Genomic DNA, 23,620 nt, shown 5'->3' on the forward strand with positions numbered 1-23,620 from the left:
GTATCTCTGTCAAGAAAATGCCAAATGGGATCAAAAGAATTAGAAATGAATGAAAAATGACTTAACAAGAATTCTTGAAGTTAAAGTACATGTTCTATTATAATGGTGTTAATAAGGAGATACATGTTCTGGAGAATCCTACTTGTTCTTTCTACTTTTGTTTTAAATTTTGGATTTAATTCTATGTGGTATATATCACAATAATTAGTAATATGATATTTATGTATCACAAAAATCTATTCAAAGGAGAAAATATCAACATTTTACATGACTTCTCAAATATCCATGGTTAGTTGTTGCCATATAACTCTATTCCCTTTGAAACAAATTCCTGAAAAAATTATCTACATTCAGTATCTCTACTTCCTCTTCTCATTCTCTTTTTGAATTTGTTGTCTTTTGTCTTCTAATTTCATCACTTAACTGTAATAGATCTCCTATTGATCTCTTACTTAATCTAGAGTTCTTTTCCCAGACCTCATCATATTTCACCTCTGCAATATTTGACCAGACTTTCCTATACAGTCAGATATGACTGAAACAACTGAACAGCTAACAACAGCAACAAATCCATGTCGTGGCCTTTCATTGTGGGTATCCCTTTAGAGAAGGCTTTGTTCTAGTTTTCTTTTTTCTCTCCGTAAAGCTGTCAGTTATCTCATGAGCTCCCATGAGTCCAATTATCTTTTCTATGAAGATGGCAGATAATTGCATTCTACAATAGAAAATGTGCTGGAATTGGAATCAGGATTGTCATGTCCAATTCTCCGTAAACTCATTTGGGGTTTTCTTGCAAAGATACTAGAATGGTTTATAATTTCCTTCTCCAGCTGATTTTATAGATGAGGACATGAGGCAAATAGGGTTGAGTAACAATTGAGGCAATTATTAAGTATCTGAGGTTGGATTTGAACTTGGGTCCTCTTGACTCCAGGGCCAGTGCATTAACCACTGTGCCACCTAGGTGCCCCTGAGAGTCAGACTTTTTTGTTGTGATGCTTTCATAGCTCTTTCTGGAGGCCTGTACATTTTCTGTACTTCCAAGATGCTGTTATCTGGTGAGAGGTGTTGTCACTGATATTCTGGTTATATAGGTTAAAAAATAGCAGTTAGGATTTGAACCCAGGTCTTCAGTTCTCTGACCAGTCTGATCCATATAGCAAACTCCTGTTTTCATAATATAAAATACTAGCTCAAGCTAAATTTCTCTCTCTCTCTCTCTCTCTCTCTCTCTCTCTCTCTCTCTCTCTCTCTCTCTCTCTCTCAATTTGCAGCATTTCTGGCCTATATCTTTTCTGAGTTGGGAAGTTGGCAATGAAGCATTTTTAGTCAAAATACTTTCTACTGGGAAGAGGTTATCTGGGGAGGTAAAAGGAAATATCAGGTATGAGCTAGGCCAAAAAAGAACTTTATCAACTAATTGTTTATATAGATAAAAGCTAAGATTTGCCTGAGATAAAATCAAATAATTGAAATAGAAATAATTGAAGCTGGCTACATTGTTCTTTATAAATAAAACCATATATGCGAACATCCATGTATAAAGATATAGGATATATATGCATACACATAAATATACATGCATTTATTATACATTTGATTATATAATTTATACTCCATAGATCCTGTTATACATTCATATATACACACATGCACGCACACACAAACATACATGTAAGGCAGGATAGATTTGCATAGGGTCCATGGACAAATCTATCCTGCTTCTTTACTTCAAGACAATATGTATATATATATATATATATATATATATATATATATATATATATATATATGGCTCAGTTTCTTACTTTGAGGATAATGAAGTAATATACTAATCAACTATTGAACAATGATTCAAATAATCTTTAAAAGGTAGGGACCCATTCTAGATACCTTTCTTCTCTTCTTGACCAAAGATATCATTTCACATTTAGTAATAGCAAAAGATGATAGGTGGACAATGTTAAAGTTGTATTGGTAACCAAGGATCATCTAGAGAAAGGCTTTTAGTATGTTGGACATTTCCTGTATGGAGGGTGGATTTCTGCGAGGCTGGGAATAAGGATTTAATAAGATTAGAAAGCAGGCAATTTTCAGTTTACCTAAAATGTGTGTAATTCCTTCTAGTTTATTACAGAACAGAATTCGGCTTCTGTTCATAAGATCTTAGATCTAAAGATGATAAGGACTAGGTCACCCTCCTCAATTTGCATGTGAAGAAAATGAGGCTCAGTGGAGTTGTCATTTATTTGAGTCACATATATAGTAAGTGTTAGGGGTGGCTAGGTGGCGCAGTGGATAGAGCACCTGGCCCTGGAGTCAGGAGGGCCTGAGTTCAAATTTGGCCTCAGACACTTAATAATTACCTAGCTGTGAGACATTGGGCAAGCCACTTAACCCCATTGCCTTGCTAAAACCTTAAGAAAAGAGAGAGAAAAGAAAAAAAGGAAGCTACAGTAAGTGTTAGAAGTAGGGTTTGAATCCAGGTCCTCTCACTCCCAGTCATTCATCTTTCTATTTAATGGGAGATTATACTACATGACTTCTAACCCCTTTAGCTCCAGATCTTTCAGCTCCTATTACCTGAAATATAAATAAATGTGTCCTAAAACTTGTACATTTATAACCAGGCCCTGATTAGTTCAAGTTTATTCAAATTTGCCCACATATTTCTTTTGGGCAGGAATCAATGACTATATTTAATATAATTATAATTTTAAATAGTGTAAATTTAAATACTTGTAATCACTTCAGGATATTTATTACTTGTAGGACCTGGCTACAGTGGCCCCAAATCATCATTTGTTAGGGTCCTTGGATACCAAGTTAGCTAGAGTTTTGCTTTCCTTTTAAAATCATGGTATAATCATTTTATAATCATTTCTTTATATAATACATATAATCATATAATCCTTCATAATCTAGAATCATCCCAGTACTCTTCTATTGGGAATGAACCGAAGCCTTGTCTCTTTGGTCACTTTGCCATGATGTGAAGGAGCATGAATGTACTATTCACCCAGGGTTATTTGAGAGGTTCTTGGAGTCAGTAAATATGGCAGACTCATTTGGTGCTAATTATAGAGCCAAGGTAAGCAGTTCCTCACAGAACAGATGTTGATGATAGGTTACCTGAATTCCTATTGAGGAACGCCGGCTTTTGAGGAACTCCTCAGCTTTTGTCACCAAGACAGCTTTGTCGCTGGTTCGAACTGAGGAGCTCTGGCTGTCAGCGGTGTGGCGTTGGGCAGCTGCTGTTTCCAGGGCGAGATTCATGGCCTTGTTACTGTCCAGGCTGTCTGTGGAATTGTACATGCCTCGGCCGTCTTGTGGCCATGGAGGCATCCTCTGAGTCCGGCTGTCATGGTAGGCATCCTGGGTAGATTCTGTACTGCTTTGGGCGGTGACAGAAATCAGAGGCTTGGAGGTTGTCCGAGGGGGTACTGGTGGTGGTGTTTTTTTATAACTTGTGTATGATACAGCTGGAAAAAGAACAAAGGGGAAAAAACCACAAATTAATATAGATATGAGGATCTTTTTCTGCTAGAATTGGCTCTGCATAATTATGCGTTAATATTTGTAATATACAAATGAGGCAACTAAAATGGCACTATGTTTAGTTGTAGCAGCCTAGAAAATGCTGTTATAAAAGTTTTGTCTAGGCTTAATTTTATATAGATTCAGCCCACTTTCACTTTTGTTAATTTCCTCCTTTTAATTTTTTAAATAAGGTTTACGGATGCATTTTTTTTTGTATCAGTCACTTCAGTATATGTTATACATTGTTCTCTTGCAATAAAAAAGTTGAGCAAACAACCATTTCAATGACTGCATCTAACAATATGCATAATTGTCCTCAAAATCTTCTTCCCTTTTGCTAAGAATGATGCATGTTTCATTTCTGTCCCCCTTGTGCCCCCTCCATTTCCAAATCTTGAAAGCTATTTCCTGATTTTTCACCTTATGGAAAATATTGTATTGTGAGGGATAAAAAGATTAATAAAATATAATTCATGCCCTCATAGAGTTTATGTTCTAGTATGGGGAAACAAGCCATGTATATAAATGCCATAATTTTAATATATCATTAAGTGCATAAGAACTACAAAATACAGAGGACACTTGAATGGCTGGGACCAAAGATGTCCTTATGGTAGAGTTTGATCATGAACAATGGGAATGCCATTTCAGGTATAGGGCACAACAAAAGTAAAGGCATGGAAAAGGAGAAGATTTTAGCATATATTTGAAGAATATCCAGTTGACTATTTTGGCTGAAAGGTCCATCTAGAAGAGAAGTGTGAGATAAAACTGGAAAAATTGGCTTTTACTTTCTGTCTGTTCCCCAAGAGGTCAAAGTAAGGAGTTATATGCACCTATATGTAGTATACATACTTAAATGGGGGGGGGACAGAGAACCAGATACACACACACACACACACAGACAGAGAGAGAGAGAGAGAACTGAGGAGAGGCAAGAAATATTACATATCTTTTAGGAAGTTGTCTAATTTTCATTAGGCTCATTTACAAGATCTCTCAAGCTATGGGCAAGAACTTATTTTGTCAGCTATGATAAAATATTACTTAACACTCTCTTCAGTTTTCAAATGAGTTTACATTAAAATAGCTTATTTTATTTTATCTTCAAAGCAAGAGATAATAAAGTGCCCCTTAACCAGTAATGAAAAACTCTTCACTAAAATCCAAGGAAAAACTACCCGCATGGATGGGTTGTAGATGTCTAAGGACTGTTTGTTATGCTCGGGGGGGGGGGGGGGATGAGTAAACAAGTGTTCTCAAGGTTCTTTATGAGATCAAATTTGAGGGAAGGATGAATAATAATACCCTGAAATCATTTTCAGGGAAAGTACCCTGAGAATTAAAAAAACCCAATATGAATGAATCTGAAAATCAATGATGTTTCAAAATTTTACTCTTCCAATGTTTGAGCAGTCTTTTTCAGTATTTCCTTAACCTCTGAGGTAAACTGGAGTAGCAAAAGGACAAGGAGGTAAAAAGATCTGGGTTCAAATTTTATCTTTTCCACACAGCAGCATGGACAAGTCATTTCTTTAACCGCTCACCATTCCCAGGCAACTATGGTAATCCCCCCCCCCTTAGTTTGAACCAAAACAAATAAGTAAATAAAGGATGTCCTACCTTATTCATAACCCAAAGTGATTTTTCAAATTTGATAAAAAACAAAAAGAAACAAAACCCAAGCAAAATAAATTTTTAACCTTTTCATTCTGTTCAATTTAACATATATTTCAAAATTTTCCGTGTATGAAGAACGAATGCTCCAACCAAGAATCTGAGGCTTTACTGCCCTGTAACCAGATTCTCTACTTGTGGCCAATTCAAGGGAACTTTCTTCCCCCCAATATTTCCCATTTTATTCCTAACCAAAATGCTTCTTCTTTACTGATCCAAGATGGAGATACTGAGTCTTCTGTAACTTCTTAGAGTGCAATGGTTTGTCATAACTCCAATTTCTTTCTAGAAAGAAATCCTCCTCAGAGGAGGCCTTGGAGGACATCTAATCTAGTTTACAATTCAACCAAAATCTCTGACATTTGGTCATTTAGTTTTTGCTTGAAGACCTTGGTGTGAGGAATCCACTCCCTTCCATAGCAACTCATTCTATTTTGTGATGTTGGAAAGTTGCCAATCATGTATCATTTGTTAACTCTAAGAAAAAGAGCTTCTCAGTTATCACTTCCTTCTTCAGGTGTGTTGGTCTTAGCTCCCACTTCCCTCTATCTCTTATATACTTTTCTTCAAACCCTCGGCACTATATTTCCTAAGGGGCATGAATAAATGTTAATTAGAAAGGCCAAAGGAAATCTATTCAGTCCCTAAGTGGCATCTAGGTTTTCTAACCTAATTATAATGGAAAACTCTCCAGGTGTAGCATGATCTATTTAGGACTTTGTAGATTGGGAGTCCCTCATCACTTTTCTCTGATATTTATAAATGAGAATTACATTCTGTATTTAGAACATCCCTGGGTTGATTTTGGAATTCATCCACCTGGGTTTTCTGGACATAGTTCATTGTTCTAAGAGCCAAATCAGGAAGTCTGATGATTTAATTACAGGTTTTGTTTCTCCACCTATGTGAACAATTCTTTAGTTAACTAACTTTTCCTTCCTACTTTGGAAAATTAAGGAATTGTTAAAGTAGTTATAGGACATCATCTCAAAAATTAAAAATAATCCAACCCCTAAGTTTATAAAAGATGACTCTTTATGATGAACAAAGTACATATCTTTGAATTTCAAGATCTAGAGATTGTATGTTAAAAAATTCAGAGGTAGGTATTTTTAAACATAGTCCTTGAAAAGCCAACCTATAAAATTAGAAAATGACAAAGTAGCATTGAAACAAATGACAGTCATATTTATTTCTTCTGCTCAAGAATATAGTAGCCCCTTTCTTCCTGGAAAGAAAGAAAAAACATCTAAAACCATCTTCTCCAGTTTCTAACTTCCCCAGTATCAACTAGTTAGCAAATATTTATTCTGTACTTCCTATTTGCAAAATGTTGTGTTTGGTATTGTAGGAAATACAAGCAAGTGTAAGACATAGACCTTGTTCTTAAGAAGTTTACCATCATGAATATTGAGGCATGCTTTTTCTTTGCTTTCTTTATCTTTCTTAATTTTTTTCTGTCTGTATTTTATTTCACAGTATGACTAAGGAGGATAGATGCTTTGTATGACTGCACATGTATAATTTATATGTATAACCTATATGCACATGTATAGCACATGTGGCTCAGTGCAGTCATCAGTATACTTAGTGGAAATATTGTCACAATCATTGCTTCTGTTTCTTGGTGACTTCTAAAAAAGTCTAGAGTAGATAAAACTGTATTCCATGCTTCTTAAAATGTGTCTAGGAAAGGATATGACTTCAAATAAGAAAACCTTTGATATAGATAAAGGGAGCATAAAGGGAGCTGGATCAGACAAAGTAGATGAAAACCCAGATCAGGCAAAGCATTCTTTATGTTTTTACAAAGAATCTTAGGGATCATATTAGAGTGGAAAAGGGATGAATTAATATTTCTTAAAGATAGTTTTTTATAGAAAATTAAAAGGTTTGAGGTAATTTTTTATAGGAAATTAAAAGGTTCGAAGGAATAAAGGTTCATTGGAGATGGTTTCCCAGATTAAAACCTAATTTTTAGTGATTTTTAAAATTGTTAAGCATTTGTCTACTGCCTTTGTAAAGACACAATCTTTCCATTTCTTCTACATCTTTTCTGTGTTTTTCTGCAGATATTTGAATCAAGTATAAAACTGGTGGTAAAAAATTGGGCTTATGCTTCAGACTTCATTACTGGTTTTTGAGCATCTAGAAATGAGGTAGAAGAATCCTGTGGGGGATTGTGGAGTCCATTGAAACAAGAGTCTTGTTTCTGCTCCTAAAGAGCTATATGAATTGTGGCTAAATCTCTGTGAACTTTTGGCTAAATAATTTCTATTTTTCTATGCTTTTGGCTCTCAGATATGATAATGCTTACCCATTTCTCACCTTATCAGTATAGGAACTAATGTCCTAAAGTATTCTGAACTTATAGTGACACATCAGAGATAATAAAAACAGTACCCTTTCCCCCCATTTAAGTTTTTTACTATGCTGACTTGCCATGTATGTAATTTTATTTCTCTTCAAAGGATAAAATGCAGGGGGAAACTATGAAGAAAACTTTTTGGTAAATAGCATCTAATGGGTGTTTTATGCCACAGTATTAGAAATATAGATAATTATCTTCATGTTAACCAATTAGTGATGGCTCATTCACTAAAGAATCTTCATCCTATAATCACATATCTAGAGTTACAGTGATATAGTTGAAACAAAATATAGGCGTATTCAGAATATAATTGCTAATAGATGCTGTGGATAAAACCCCAGATAATATTGCAAAGTTAATGAAGTTGTGTTTCTCTTAAGCAATAACAATCATATTGATAAAATTGTCTGTACCACCCTTGGGTAAAAGTAATGTAAAAAGGTACTGCAGAAGAAAAGAATGTATTATGAAAGTTATACTTATCTTCAAAACCTTAAGATTGAGTAGGTAGGTCATCATGGAAATGACTGTTACTGCATTTTTGCCAGCTGTGCTCCTCTCACCAGCGAACAATGAAGCATATGGTGAATATTATAATGGTATTCACAGGCAAGAACAACTGAAATGCCACATAATTAGACAGAAATTTGCCTAGAAAATTTAAGCAATGCATTCAACAGACATTCATTTCTTCTTGTCTTCATTAATACTTAGGTATTCTCAGAGGTTTCCTTTTCATATCTGTTTGAGTTGTGAACCATACCAAATTTAATTTAAATTAATCTGAAAATTGAGTAAACCATGATTAGGACTGTTTTTATTTTCATAGAATACCCAGCAGATGTTATTACTTTTTGTTAACAGGGAAAAAAAACAGTACTAATCTCATATTTTCATCTTCTTGTATTAGTGTCTTCCAGTACCTCACTTGGATCTGTAGGTGAACTCTAAGCACACAAAGACTATGGAAAGTTGTAGGGCCAGTGTCCAACCTTTTAGCTATTCTGGACTTCTACATTCAACAAAAATCCCCTAAAGGGTGTATACAGAATTGAATACCCCTTCATGAATACAATGCAACCCACATCAACAATGAGTACAAACAAAAATGATGTGGAGGGGGGGAGGTATTGAATGGACACAGGTTGGACACACCTGCTAGAGTTTTTGAATATAGACATGGTGATTGATTGTGCATCTGTTGTCCAAGAATGAATCTACTGAAGTTCAGAGACATTTATCAATAGATTTGGTAGAAGGATAATTAATTCTGTGAAGAATAATCTATTATAGTGGGATTTTAATGTGCGGTGCGGTGCAGTCCATGACTGGAGAGGCACAAGTAGTATCAGAATCAGAATTTGTACTGTATATATGAACTTAACAGAGGCAGCACAGGGAAGCCCTTATGGTATGCACTCAATCCAGTTTGTGAGGGATTGTACAATCTGAGGTGAGGCACAGCTCTGGCTCTGCCTCCCTCCATCACATGTCCTAATGATAAATGAGGAGCTTACAAGTATGGAAGCATAGACTTTGTCATTCCAAATCAATTGACAGCTAAAAAGATTGGAAATATATATTTTCTCAATTGTTTAATTGACCAGATCATAAACTTTTGTCCTGACTTCCTGAACTCTTACTTTTTCCCTGGCTGTCCTTATACTGGAGATGCCTGCACCTCTGTAGCCTCCTCCTTGGATATATGATTTCATCCTTATAACATGCACTTAAGAAAGTGCCCACATCAATCAATCAATTGGTCCCACTCTTGATTCTCTTCAATTTTCCACCTTGCACCTTTCCCCAATTTTTTAAGCTCCCTATTATATACTATCTACCCCCCCCATTAAAATGTAAGCTCCCTGAGAACAGCAGGGACATTTCCCCCCCTTTATTTTTCTTCTTCCTTGTATTTTTAGTCCCAGCACCAAGTCCTATGGCACATAACTCCTTAATAAATTCTTTATTTAATCTAATCTCACCTTTAACATGAACTGAAAAGAGTTTGCTTTGATAAAGAAGTAGTGATTTGTTCAAAATGAGGGAAAGAAAAGAAACACAATTAAATCTTGCTGTTCCCGAAGTTGAATCAATCTGACTCACTACAGAATCATTTCAGGACTTTGTTAACTGATCTTTTCTCTAACTAATAAGTCGCATTTCATTTAAAATGTGAATAATCGGAGATCCTCCAACCCTCTTCTCCACAAATATTGATGGCTGTAATTTTGTGGCATAATTGACAAGTTGGATTAATTTAAAATTACAGTCAGAACCATTTTGGAATATTTTAAATTATTCAACAAGTAGAAATGGCTCATTTGGTTGAATTCTATATTTAGTCTAAAATTAATATAACATGTCTCATCTTTTAATCAGCTAGTTAATTGGTTTTGAAAACTATATGACTATTATCTAAATTCTCAGCCAACTTTTTGTAGTGGCAAAGCAATAGAAATTGAGGGGATGCCCATCAATTAGGGGATGGGTGAACAAGTTATGGTATATGAATGTTATGGTATACTATTGTTCTATAAGAAACCATGAATGATAAGATTTGAGAGAGGCATCGAAAGAAATACAAGAACTGATGCTGAGGGAAGGGAGCAGAACCAAGAGAACAATGTACGCATAAACAACAACATTGTGAGATGATCAACCTTGATGGAAGCAGCTCCTCTCAGCAGATCAGAGCTGGGATAAATGTATTAGACTGGCTATGCAATGCTATCTTCATCCAGAGGAAGAAAACCAAAATAAAAACAAATCCATCAAAATCTGACGAACACCACATTCACTTTTTAAAAAGCATATCTCTTATGTATTTCTTTCCCTTAATCCTAATTTCTTATACTGAAAATGACTAATCATGTGTAAGACAAATGTATGTGTACAATATTAACCTGACTGCCTCTGAGAGGAGAGGTTGGGAAGGGAGGTGGAAGAAAATTTTGTAGCTTAAAAATATACATGTGTATGCTTGGGAAAAATAAATAAATGAATTTTTAAAAATAGTAAAAAAAAGGATTCCTGGGTATCTCCCCCTAAATTAATTAAAAACTCAGAAGGAACATGGTCAGGATGCTGGGAGACTTGTCCTTCTATTGCCGTTGATTTGTTTCTTGGGTTCCGTTCTGCCCTGTGATGAATTGCAACACAGACTCAGGAATTCAGGTTTTGGAAAGAAAATAGAGATTTATTAAAGGAAGTTAAAACATATTAAGAAATTAATAGGAAAGTTAAAAGGAGTTTAAAGAGAAGACCACATAGATTGCTGATTGAATTGGCCAGGCCATCTGGCCAGGGTTCAGCAGGAGGCTGGAAGGTAAAAGAGAGTGAGCCCCTTCCTCAGTCTCCTTAAATTCTCTCTCAGAATCCATGGGAGAGGGTGTTGACCTGGTAATGACCCAAGTCCTACTGGAGATTTTTGCCTTTTGAGGAGGGGTCTCTTTTGGGTGGTCTTGGGTGTTTCCAGGGCCTGCGCTCTATCCATTGCGCCACCTAGCTGCTCCACAAAAAAACAATGCAATCCAAATCAGGCTGAAGGTCAGACCCTCAGGTATGGCTTAAATTGGAAGAGGAAAGGAAGTAGGAAGATTCCCTTTACAATAAAAACAAAAGATTAACAAAGTTTGTCTCCAACTGATCTCATCACTCCCATGCCCAAGTTTTCCTTCATTACTTACAGGAAGAAACAAGAGATCAGATAGTATTGTACAAAGATACTAATCTTTGTACAGTTTGGGCAGAGATATTGTGCAACTTTCATTGTCAAGTAAATAAAAAAGGTTAATAATTTTCTGTATTCTCAGTGGATATGGTCATTACCTCAATGGCTACTACCTATATGTTAGAGATAAGATCTTAGAGAATAAAACTTAAAATGTCTAACCTATATTTTCTGTCATTTTATTTATTTATTTATTTATTTATTTATTTATTTATTTATTTTTATTTTTAAGGTTTCTACATTTTTAGGTTTTACACTACCCATGAGGGTATTCTTCAATGTTACTGGAGAGGTTATGGTTGGGAAGCAATTTTCAATTTCTATTACATTGTGAATTAAAGAAGCCTACTCTTTGACAATAACCAAAACTGCAATTTCTCAGATGTTGTTTCCAAAAGGAATATTATATTATGTAGAATATAAAACCTCAGAGTCAAGCCCAGTACTGATCCTGTACCAATAGCTTATAAAATACTCCTGGAACTGAATTGTATTGCATGTCTTGTGTTCTCTCTCCCCTCATTTAGATGGGAAAATACTATATTTCTTTTGACTTCGTGATAATGACATACATAGTCAACGTGATTTGAATGATTTATTTCTATTGATGACTTCTTTCTTCTTCTTGTTTATTATTATTATTATTATTATTATTATTATTATTATTATTATTATTATTATTACTTTAGAGAAACCCAAAGACTAAATTGACACTTTTGGCATTATGTTTCCAGGGGTGAAATCTATCTTATCAGAAGTAGAGGCAAATCAAGTAAATGTACTTCTGATGGGTTATACTAAAGGTTTAATCTGCTTTTTCTTTCCCACAATAGAATAACTACAACCTTTGAAGTTTGGTTTCATTGTGTTTTCATACTATTGATGCTCTTATTTTTTCCATCACTTTGTCCCACTTAACTCACCTTAGCCCCACAATCCATTGTCATTCATTATTCTTATAAGTGAGAAAATTCAAACTACAGCCACAGAATAATAGGACTCAAAGGGCTCTTAAAAAGCCATATGCTTTCATTTATTGGAAAGAAAATAGGAATTGTAATAAAAAAACTGAGGTTAAATTTTTTTTCTACTCATACTGGCTTTGTGATTGTGGATTAAGAACCTAACCTCATCGTATTTCAATTTCTTCACCTGCAAACTGGGATAAAAATGACTTACCTTTACCACAGAGATGTTATAAAGAAAGTATTTTATAATCCTTAAAGTGCCTATAGCTGTGTTACACATCCCAATAGTTCTAAATCCTTCCATTAATACAATTCTATCACCTTTCATTCAAAATCTTTAAAATTAAGGATTGCATGTTTTATAACCCTTAGAATAAATGTTTTTCCTTTTCTTTAGAAAAAGCTTTGTCCTAACTTGTTTTTGCTGTATCACCAGTTGGAGAGATAAATAACTGCTCTCTGCTACTTGTATCACCCATTCGTTCCTATCTTTAGAAAGAGTTGTTCTTTTTCTCCTTAAAGGTTTTCCTTGTATATGTACTACTGTAGGATTTAAAGTGGAGAGGAACTCTTAGTGAAAATTGGAAAGATTCCATAAGGGCCAATGTATTCAGTGAGTGAGCAAATGCAAAAAATAGTTTATTAAGCACTTATAAAGTACTGAGTATTATGTTAAGCTTTGAAATCAAAATTAGATAAGATATGTCCTGGTCTCAAGGAGGATAATCTCTAATTGGGGGAGATAGCTGTTATAAAAGAGATCAGCCATAGGGTGGATGACAAGGCCCAGGAGTCCTTAAGGAGTATCAGCAGAATTGATGACAGTGACTAGATGTCTAGAAGGCATTGTAGTAGATCAAGGTAGAGTCCTTTTCTAAATTTCTTTTCTTTTTGTTTTTGCAAGGCAATGGGGTTAAGTGACTTGCCCAAGATCACATAGCTAGGTAATTTATTAAGTGTCTGAGGTTGAATTTGAACCTAGGTCCTCCTGACTTCAGGTTCTATTCTCTACCCACTATGCCACCTAGAGGCCCCTCAAAACTTTCTAATACCTTTGATTACTGAACTTAGCTCAAAGCATTGTCCATAGTAGGCATAGAGTAAAGGTCGAATAAATGAATTGGAAAGTAGTTTTTTTTTCATTTAAAAGGTAAAATGTTAGTGTGTTTATTGCTGAGAAACTGCCTTTTGTAATCCTCTACTCCAGTATCCTTATTTTTTATGTGAAGAAACTGAGAACAAGAGGTTGAGTGATTTGCAAGTGGCAGAACTAGGAGTTCATACCTAGGTCCTTCGACTCTAACTCTAAAGCAAATATTTTTCCCATTGTACCAAATATCCTCCTTAACTTTTAAGTCCTACCTTAAAAACAGAGGAAAACATAATTCTGGATATTTTTTTCAGACAATAAGTTCATTTCCCTGGTCCTAATCCAACACTATCCTATCTTAAGTAATGGGACCCCAACCTATGGACAATACTTCTATCAAAGTTTTGACTAATCAGAACAGTTTATAAGGCATTTATGAAGCATGCTAGGAATTCAAAGACAAAACAAAAACTAGTCCCTACTGCTTTGAAATTTTGTATTCTAATAATAATACAATATGCAAACAAAAAATATATTTGGGAGAACATAGCACATTATTCTTTTATAGCTATAAAATAGCTTATGCTTTGTTTTTATTCTAAAGTTAATTTTTTTCAGTGTTTTCTCTCCCATCTTTCCCCATTGGAAAAAAAGAAAATAAAACCTTTACAACAAAATCAAGCAAAATAAGTTTCCACATTGGTCATGCCCTCAAAATTCATGCTTTAGTCTACACCAGTGAGTCTTACATCTGTCTGTCAGGATGTATTGTGCTTCCTTTAAAAATAGTACATATAAAATTGTTGGTAGCAAAAGAAAATTTATAGTACTTTTTATGTCTGCATCCAAAATATTGATGAAAAATAGCAAATGATAAAATCTGGGGCAGGGCAGAGAAAATTTAATTTGTTATATTTCTCCACCATGGGCACCGAAATAATATAATTAATAAGTAATTGCAACTTGAAATAAAACCTTGAAATAACCTACCTATGTAATGATTCTGGACCACATTTTCCTTGTTTCTTATAAGTTATAGAGAGGGAATCACATTACTGTAATTCTCAAATTATCAGCATTTCTGCATTATTCAGAACATTACTAATGCAGCTTATATCATTTCTAACAGTTTCACGAAACAGTTTTTTCCTTTCTCCAACCTAAGTGCAAAATTAATGCATTGTGGACTCTAAAATTTGGGTTGTGACAGTTCTGTTCAGTTTTAGCCAAATAAGGGTGATGTTTAATCACCATCCTTTCTTTGCACAATGATCAACCATCTGGATGGAGAAAAGGGAAAAAAAAGATGACACACTATTTTATGCTAACAATTCATCTGTGGCATCTGCAGCTGTTGAGAAAGACTATTACAGTATGTTCTGAGATAACTGGACCCAGAATCAAAGAACATTAGATATTTTAAAATCTTTTTTACACAAATGAAAAAGTCATCAATGAATATGAAAAAAAGCATCTTATTATACAATTGTAGGCCACACTAAAGGGCCAATTTTGAGGGAGAAAGGCAGTTTCTTCCTCTTGGATTTTGAGAAGAGGACGAGATTATATTTTCTATAAAGTAGCATCACCTTGCATCCATCATAGTGCTGTGTACTGTGTGTGTTGGACAGTGTACATTAAATATATGTTGAATGAATTATTGAAAAGACATTTCTATGGCATTTGGAAGGCAAATTGTGATGGTATTAATCATTGAGAAAGTGCCTTTTTCAGTTCAGTTAGATGAAGCAGTATGGTATATACAGGTTCAAATTGTACATGATCTTAGACAAGCACTTTTCCATTCCTAGAATCCCAGTTTTTTGATTCATAAAGAAGAGATTGGCATCTTAGATATTATGGTCTCTAGCCCAGTGCCTCACACTGCCATAGAGGTTTCTAGGAAGTAAATTGATAAGCATTGGTGAGATCTGTTTGAGATCTTGAGAATTTTTCAATAGTTTTTCATTTTAGAGTTGATGAATGTCTTAGTGGTGTGAAGAATCCAGATGTGATATTCTTCCAAAGACTATCTTAGGCCTTTGAATAAATGTCAGTACTATATTTTATTTGATAGTTCTTTCTGAAGATCACTTGTGAATGCAAACATAAGATTCTTCATATTCAGAGGCAGCTGGTGGCACAATGGAAAGAATAATGGGCCTGGAGTCAGGAAGTACTGAATTTAAACTTGATCTCAGACACATAATAACTGAAAGAACTTGGACAAGTCATTTAGGCTCTGTTTGCCTCAGTTTCCTCAACTGTAAAATGGTGATGATGATAGTATCAACCTTCTTGTGAGGATTCAATGAGATAATATTTTTAAAAGTTATTAGTACAATGTGTGATACAAAGTTGGCACTTATATAGACAATCATTCCTTTTCCCTTTAGTAAAAAAGCAGAACTCTACAAAAATTTATATGTAGTCTTGATTGTTTCCAGCTATATGGGAATCAAAGGAGGTAACAGGTGAAGAGACCCAAATCAGAAATGCCAGTAAGTCAGGTGCTAGAACTTATGTTAAGAGATGAAAAATGAGTTTTAACCTAGATTTTCTTGATCCCATACACTTGCATGGATGAGACTTCATCTACCTATCATCTTTCTTCAGATGAGTGTTTCTCCCCTTCATTTATATCCCCTATTTGCATCTCTTGTCTCATCATTTACCCCAAACACTATCTTCTCTTGGCTTCAATTTCCTCATCCATAATTTAAAAAAAATTAATTAATGGATAGCTGACATCTTCTGGATATGTGACATTTCTCTAATTTAACATGTCCTCAGAAGAATGCATTAAATCCCCCCCCTAAATGTTCTTGCCCACACTAATGTGTTTGATCCTTATTAAATTCCTGCAAAATAGGTGCTATAATTGTCCTCATTTTGCAAATGTAGGAACTGAGGCTTGTCACATAGCTAGTAAATGCCTATTTCCAAGTGCAGTTTCTGATCGCTTATGCAACTCTGCTTCTAATAAAAAAAAGAACGCTGAAAATTAAGGCTATTAAAAGTTTTTGATTCATGGGATATAAATACTGATAAAATGCAAGAAACAGATATTGATAAAAATTTAAGAAGCATTTTTTGGCTAAAATTTTATTATAAAGATAAAGGCATAGCTAATTATGCTTCTTTTGAAATTAAAAAGGATCACTAGAGTTAATGATTGCCTTTATTCATGTACAAGTTAGATAATATCAAGCAATTCACTATTGGTTTTTCAAATATGGTATCCTTGAATTTAGATGAGTAAGCCTTAGACATTCTATACTTCATCCACTTCATTTTACAGATGAGAATACTGAAACTGAGATAGATGATTTATTTGAGATCACACAGATAAAATAACAGTAGTAGCAGATGACATTTAATAGCTTTATAAAAACAATCAAATTGTGTTTTGTTGGAAAATATGTAAATGATTCTACATTCCATTAGAATGAAAAAAAATCAGTATTGTATTGTCTAAGAATGTAATGCTGATATTATGAGTAAAAAATCCTGTTCCCCAAATCCCTTCTCCATTGGCTGGTTCATACCTTTAATTCCTTCAACAGGAGACAAAACCTTTCATTCTGCTCTTAGAAAGAAAGCTCAGAGTATAAATACTACAAGGAGGAGAGAACACACATATCCACTTAAATCCATACTAATGCACAAAATGCTAAGAGGAGATTTGGAAAGACAGGAAAAGGCAGAAAAATCACAAAGGCAGCAGTTTTTTGAATACATAAGAAGGTTTTTCCTCCCTCAGTGATGAAACCTGGTGTAGTAGCACAAGAAGACAGCATGGAGACTACTGGAAGGTTGTGAAACATGGTGCAGATGCAACAGAGGGTCACATAGACAACTCCTCTTAGGAGAGAAGCATGCCTTCTTCTGATATTGTTTCCCTGGGAGAAAACTCTAGTTCCATAGTAGTTAAAATTTTGGATACAAAGTCAATGAGAGAAAATTACAAAAGTGTATTTGTATTCAAGAGCATCTACTTGGGAACTAGAAGAATTCAAAAGACATAGCATTCTGGGGTCATTTGCTATGGAGGCAAGTAACCCTAAACACTTTAGTAACTATTTAAATTACAAGTGAAATCTCAAATTAATAAATGTGCATAAATGATGATCTTGTGTCACTAAGGGATCAATTATTCCTTTTGCTCTGATTTATAAGGTACGAAATATATTTTTCCATAAGAAATATTCACTTGACAAACAGCTATTTGGAAATATTATTCAGGGAGAATAAAAACCTTATTTTCCTAGAACATTGGATAAATTAGGTGTTTTGTATTTGTGTGTAAAGGCTGAAGGACAGAGTATAGAGTCAGAATCAGAAAGATCTAAGTTCAAGTCCTGCCTCTGATGGAAGATCTGAGCAAATCAAGAAACCTTTCAGTGTTCCAGACAGTTCTCCAAGACTGTAAGTTAATGAGAAGTTGCTGATCTGCATTTGTACAGATATTTTTAATAATAGGTATTCCCTATACTGATAATATCATGGAACTGGGCTTCTCTGATGCTTCCACCCTTGCCACAATCTATAAATACAGGTAGAGAAGTCAAACACATAAAAGTATATATGTCCCTAGAGGTGCATGCCTGTTTGTAATTCCAAATGGGTATGCACCTCTAGGGACATATACTTTTAATTGAGTTAATTTCCTTTAGAAATTCTTTCTTTCTTTCTTTCTTTCTTTCTTTCTTTCTTTCTTTCTTTCTTTCTTTCTTTCTTTCTTTCTTTCTTTCTTTCTTTCTTTCTTCTTCTTCCTTCCTTCCTTCCTTCCTTCCTTCCTTCCTTCCTTCCTTCCTTCCTTCCTTCCTTCCTTTCCTTCCTTCCTTCCTTCCTTCCTTCCTTCCTTCCTTCCTTCCTTCCTTCCTTCCTTCCTTCCTTCCTTCCTTCCTTCCTTCCTTCCTTCCTTCCTTCCTTCCTTCTTTTTTCTTTCTTTCTTTCAAGGCAATGGGGTTATGTGGCTTGTCCAAGGTCATACAGATAGGCAATTATTAAGTGTCTGAGGTCATATTTGAACTTAGGTCCTCCTGACTCCATGGCCTGTGCTTTATCCACTGCGCCACCTAACTGCCCCTAGAAATACTTTCAAAGGTAGGTCAACCGAACTAAGACAAATGGGTTGATAGAGAGGGAAGCAGCTTTTCTTACATTTAGTGTTTGGGTAAGTGTAACAGAAATGAAAACAGTGCAGAAAAGAGGATAGTTGATGCCACTGAGACAAGATCAGAAGGGGAGCACCTGAAATTTATTTTCTATTAAAATTCTTCTCTAAAAATCATAACTCATTCAAGATTTTTCTAAGTATGTATTAAAAGAGCTCTCTATATATATTTTACAAAAGAGATATTATATATTTTATGAATTAAACTGATGCTGAAAGGGTCCATCCTTTTGTTAAATGACACAAAACAGATGAAATTTAATGGGTTATGAGAATGTCTTCAATTTGTTAAGTCAACCAGTCTTAGCTATAGAAGATTTTTCTTTGGTATCATGAACATTTCATTCCAGGAGATAACAGTGACATCACCGAACCAGACTGTATTCTCAAATCTGCTGCTGCTGGATAAATCCTGAACACAGTAGAGTAGGGGAACAAGTGCCAAAATTTATTAGCCTTCACCTGGAATGATGGAGAGTGGAATTGAATTCAATCCAAAAAGATATTTGCAAGCCAAAAAGCAAATTAAAAAATTAACATCTTATGGCATAAAACACAATGACATAATCAAGATAAGATGCATTTTAAGTAGCAGACAGGACTATTCAGTGGGGATCTAAGGCAGTACTTAAATTCACTACCTTTCCTTAATTAGACTTGAAAGATAACAGCATCAAAGTAATGGAGCCTATGACTGTACAAATGAATGTCTCGATATTGGAGAAGTCCAACTTTGAAAGCAAAAAATGCTGCATACAAGATCAAAAACTATTTTGACAATGTAATTAATGTTAGTCTCAAACATAAATGTAAATCTGGCAGGACACTGAAATCACAACTCTGCAGGCATATGCACAATGGTTGTATCAAAGCAACAAAAATTATGTGGGCAGCTCAGGGGCTGAAAAATCCTTGATGGACTGGCTAGCAGCAAAGACATCTAATTCAGATGTGTTAATTAGCCAGAAATTATAGTCTAACTAGCACTTAACATCTTGTAGACAGTAAAATAAAGTGATGGCAGCTGTTTCACTGTTTGAGACACTTCCTATTTTCATCTTATATATTTCTTAATCACTTTATACAATGAACTTGCATTTTTAGAAGACAAAAACGAAGACTGAATCAACTTTTTAATGACATGATAGTCCTTAGAAGTTGAAAGAGACTCAATTTTGCAAAATATATATTCTAAGAGCTGTGCCAGAGAAGAAGGTATAAAAGGATGTTATCAAATGCATAATAGAACAAAAAGGCCAGTTGAAGAAGGAACATGAGTGACAAGTAAAGTGTGCACTACTGGTATCTTGTAAAATCAAGAAATGTAGGGAAAGGTCCCCAGAGTTCTGGTGAGAATCCCTGGGATGAAGCCAACAACATGGGATAGCATGGATGAATTGAAATTTTTATGATTGGAGTGAGTACTCAAACTAAGAGATCAAATATACATCATCATAGCAAAGTAAATTCTAAAAAAACCAGAGTTCATTCTTAGCCACAAAGGAAAAAGAGCAGTCATGAATAATAAACATCCTCCTATTTCCATAGAGCTTTAGGATTTATAAAATGTTTTACATAAATATTATTTCATTTTATCTTTATAGCAACTATGGAAATGCCGTACAAATTATGAACCTTTTTTGTCTTTTAGTGAGATGATATAAAATAGTAAACAAATTAGGATTTAACCTAAGTTATCTCTCCCTAAATTAAAAATATTTTCGTATTTCAGAACCTCAAAATGTAAAGCTTCATATTGAAGTTCAATTTATTCTAGAAAAGAGTAGTTTTTAAAGGAAATGTTCAAAGACTGATAATTATTATGCTTTTAGGAAACTGAGTAATCAACTTCTTTGAGTCTTCATAAATTGCATAGCAGATGTTGCTAGGTATTGCTTCAGGATGCATGAAGGTAATTTTCTTGTAGTTTTGAGTCTCTCTAAACATATTATTCTGTATCCTACATTAAAGATGGACTAGAATTGTATTTCTACTACTTTACTAGATGCGACTGATAGATTGGACCTTGGGAGACCTATTCTAGTGACGGATCATTCTTCTGATGTAATAAAAAAAATTGATTTCTAAGAATTCTTTCAACACAAGAAGAGTAAACAGTCATTGACTTAAGAACATTTTCATTTATATAGGGTAGATCAACATTTCTACTTAATACTTACTTGCTAGAAAATTAAAATATTGAAGCTTTCCTTAATAAAGTTAATATAGTAAGGTAAGAGCTATTTGCAAGGATTAAAGAATACATGCTTCCTGGCTTATTCATATCTATAATTACTTCTCAAATATCAAATCTGTTATCCTGGAAAGATTGATAAAGGAGACAGAATTATCTTCCAATAGGAAGTATGGGTTATGTAGTAGTTTTTCCTAAGTGAATATCAGAGTAGAAAATAAAGTGTTGTTATTGAGCAAAAGGAAAGCATGCCAAGTATTAACTTTTTTACATGTTTAGTCAAGTGGGCAGTCAGTTATATACCTAATGACCTATACCTCATTGCTTCTCAGCTTAGAGTACATTCTGTGCTTCTTCAATGTCAATTAGAAACAATAAACAATTTTTAGTGGAAAAGAATAAACATCCTAGCTGTCTAGAAAAGACTAGAGCTTCTGGAGAAGGAGAAGCATAGTTGAACATTCTTGCTTTGCTTTGCCCTGTTGCTTGTATGTTTTGTATGTCTTAAACATCCCTTATAGATCTGTTCAAGACAATGAAAAGGGGACAGAATATTTTTCTGTAAAGGTTCACCGGAGTTTTTGTACAGTCTATGTTACTTGGTATCCCTTCTTGACCATCTTAAGGGACATGCTAGAAAAGGTATATGGCTAGAAGTTGCCTAATGAATCTTTTATCAGCCCAACTTTGGTATGAGAACATTGAATAGTTGATCTGTTGTTTAGATGGCAATTTAAAGTGCTTTTCAGAAAAACTTCTCAAAATGTTTCTGTTGAAACTGGTTTCTGTTATGCTCTGTCTTACATGCTATTCTTAAAAAGAAGAAGAAAGAGGTCTGACCATCATTTTTGAGAAAGTCATTAGAAAAGGCTGGTATAAAATTTTCGGGGAGAGAGGTTTCAAATAATTTCCACATCTAGGTTAACATTTATCCAAAACAGAATAAGCCAACACATTGCTATCTATAGCCCTTCTCAAACTCTGGAAATTGATTTACATAACAAAAGTCATAACTAGATATTGCCAATGATATCTTATGCTTATATGCCATTATCCCTTTTATTTTTTTTTATTATTATTATTTTTTTTTTAGTTTTTGCAAGGCAATGGGATTAAGTGGCTTGCCCAAGGCCACACAGCTAGGGAATTATTAAGTGTCTGAGGCTGGATTTGAACTCAGGTACTCCTGACTCCAGGGTGAGTGTTCTATCCACTGTACCACCTAGCCACCCCCCATTATCCCTTTTAAAAAGACAAGGAAGTTTTTTGTATGGTTCATTCTCTTTATTTTCAATGGGTCATTGTAAAGCTGGAAGAAGTGGATAATATGCCATTTTCCAGGTTGAGAAACTGGAAAGGTTGAGGTATAATACTCAGTTAGCTATTGAAGCAGAGCTAGCTCTACCTTCTTAGCTTAGTGCTTAGTTGATCAAATATTTCCTTCTTTTGAAGGAATACATTGTTTAAGCAGAGTGAGGACATGAATTTTATTTTCTAAAATTTTTTTAATTTAATAAATATATTTTTCTCTGGAAGCAAGATGACAGAAAAATGAGGTCTGAAGATACTCAATAATTTTTAATTCAAAAAAAGTCTTTAAAAAATACCACAGTGTATGTAAAAGGCAATCATGTTTTTGCTTAATCCAATGTCCTAACTTCAAATTATCAAATTAACTTCAAATCATCACCAAGTTAAAGAAAGTATGACATTACAAAGTTCTTAAATCTTAGACCTATACATTAATGATTCAGTGACAAGAAATAGAAGTTAGGATATTATTAGATCAGTGGGGTTTGAGAAAAATTAGTGAGTTGGATATTTAGCATTTTTAAGGCATAATTTCCTAACTGGTCTGATTAGTTGGCATAGGTTTTATGTCCTACACTTCTATTCCTGTAATGTGATAAAAATAAAGGTCCATCCAGAGGTGTTCTTGGCCACTTTGCCCTGTGGTGTCAATGTAAGAGATTATATCTCATCTTTTCATTTTTCACAATGTACCTTAGACTGGCACAGCCTAGGATAATGAATAAAAATGGAACCTATTCTGAAGCCTGACATTTGTCTTCTAAATCAGATATCTTTCAATATTATTCATCTCCCTACGGCTTGCTTCTTCCTTCTGTGAGAGTTTTGCACTTTTAGAAAATGGACTTTTAAAAAAATATTTCATGATGAATAATTTGTAATAGGTGTTATCACTCTTAAAAATTCAAGGATGTTTCCTCTCTGATTTTGCAAAATAAAACATCCTCTAAAGTTCTTAGAATGATCAAAACTCTCCATTACTTGACATTAAAAATACAATTTGACTCCCATACTCCAGGACTTACATTATTGCAAAGAATATAAAAGGGTTTGCTATCAAAAGAATGAAATTATTAGCATATTAAGATTTTACCCATTAGATGATAATATTTATAAATTGTTTTACATAATGCCTAGCCCATAGTAGGCACATATATGCATATATATGGAGAGAGAGAGAGAAAGGAGGAGGAGGAGGAGGAAGAAGAGGAGAAAAGCATCTAAAACTCTATTCACTATACCATATTGCCTCCATGGATGGATATATATATAGCAGATAGAGTTCTGGGTCTAGACTTAAGAAGACTTGGTTAAAATATTGACTCTGATATTCACTCTGATATTCTGATATTCTTTCTCTGTTTGCCTAAGGTAACAGTCTAGAATTTATCTAATAAATCATGGATGGTCTTCATTGGCAGACTTTCACTTTTAATTATATGAATCATACATTTTTCATTTTTTCCTCTTCCATTATTTTGTGTTTATTTGAATATATCCTGTATTACATATATTTGTATGACTGATTTCCCTCTTTCTCAGTTTCTGGCACATAAT

The 23,620-nt window shown here is 34.3% G+C and overlaps 1 protein-coding gene across 1 annotated transcript in view; it reads right to left on the reverse strand.

The window, feature by feature from the left end:
- Nucleotides 1-23,620, reverse strand: part of DLGAP2 (DLG associated protein 2) — a 213,473-nt gene that overhangs the window by 46,642 nt on the left and 143,211 nt on the right. The window contains exon 5 of the mRNA XM_074226339.1: nt 3,133-3,482. Coding sequence (XP_074082440.1) covers nt 3,133-3,482 — 350 coding nt within the window. The remainder of the gene's footprint in view (nt 1-3,132; nt 3,483-23,620) is intronic.

This window comes from Macrotis lagotis, chromosome 1 (assembly GCF_037893015.1).
Source record: "Macrotis lagotis isolate mMagLag1 chromosome 1, bilby.v1.9.chrom.fasta, whole genome shotgun sequence".
Classification (NCBI taxonomy): Eukaryota; Metazoa; Chordata; class Mammalia; order Peramelemorphia; family Peramelidae; genus Macrotis; species Macrotis lagotis.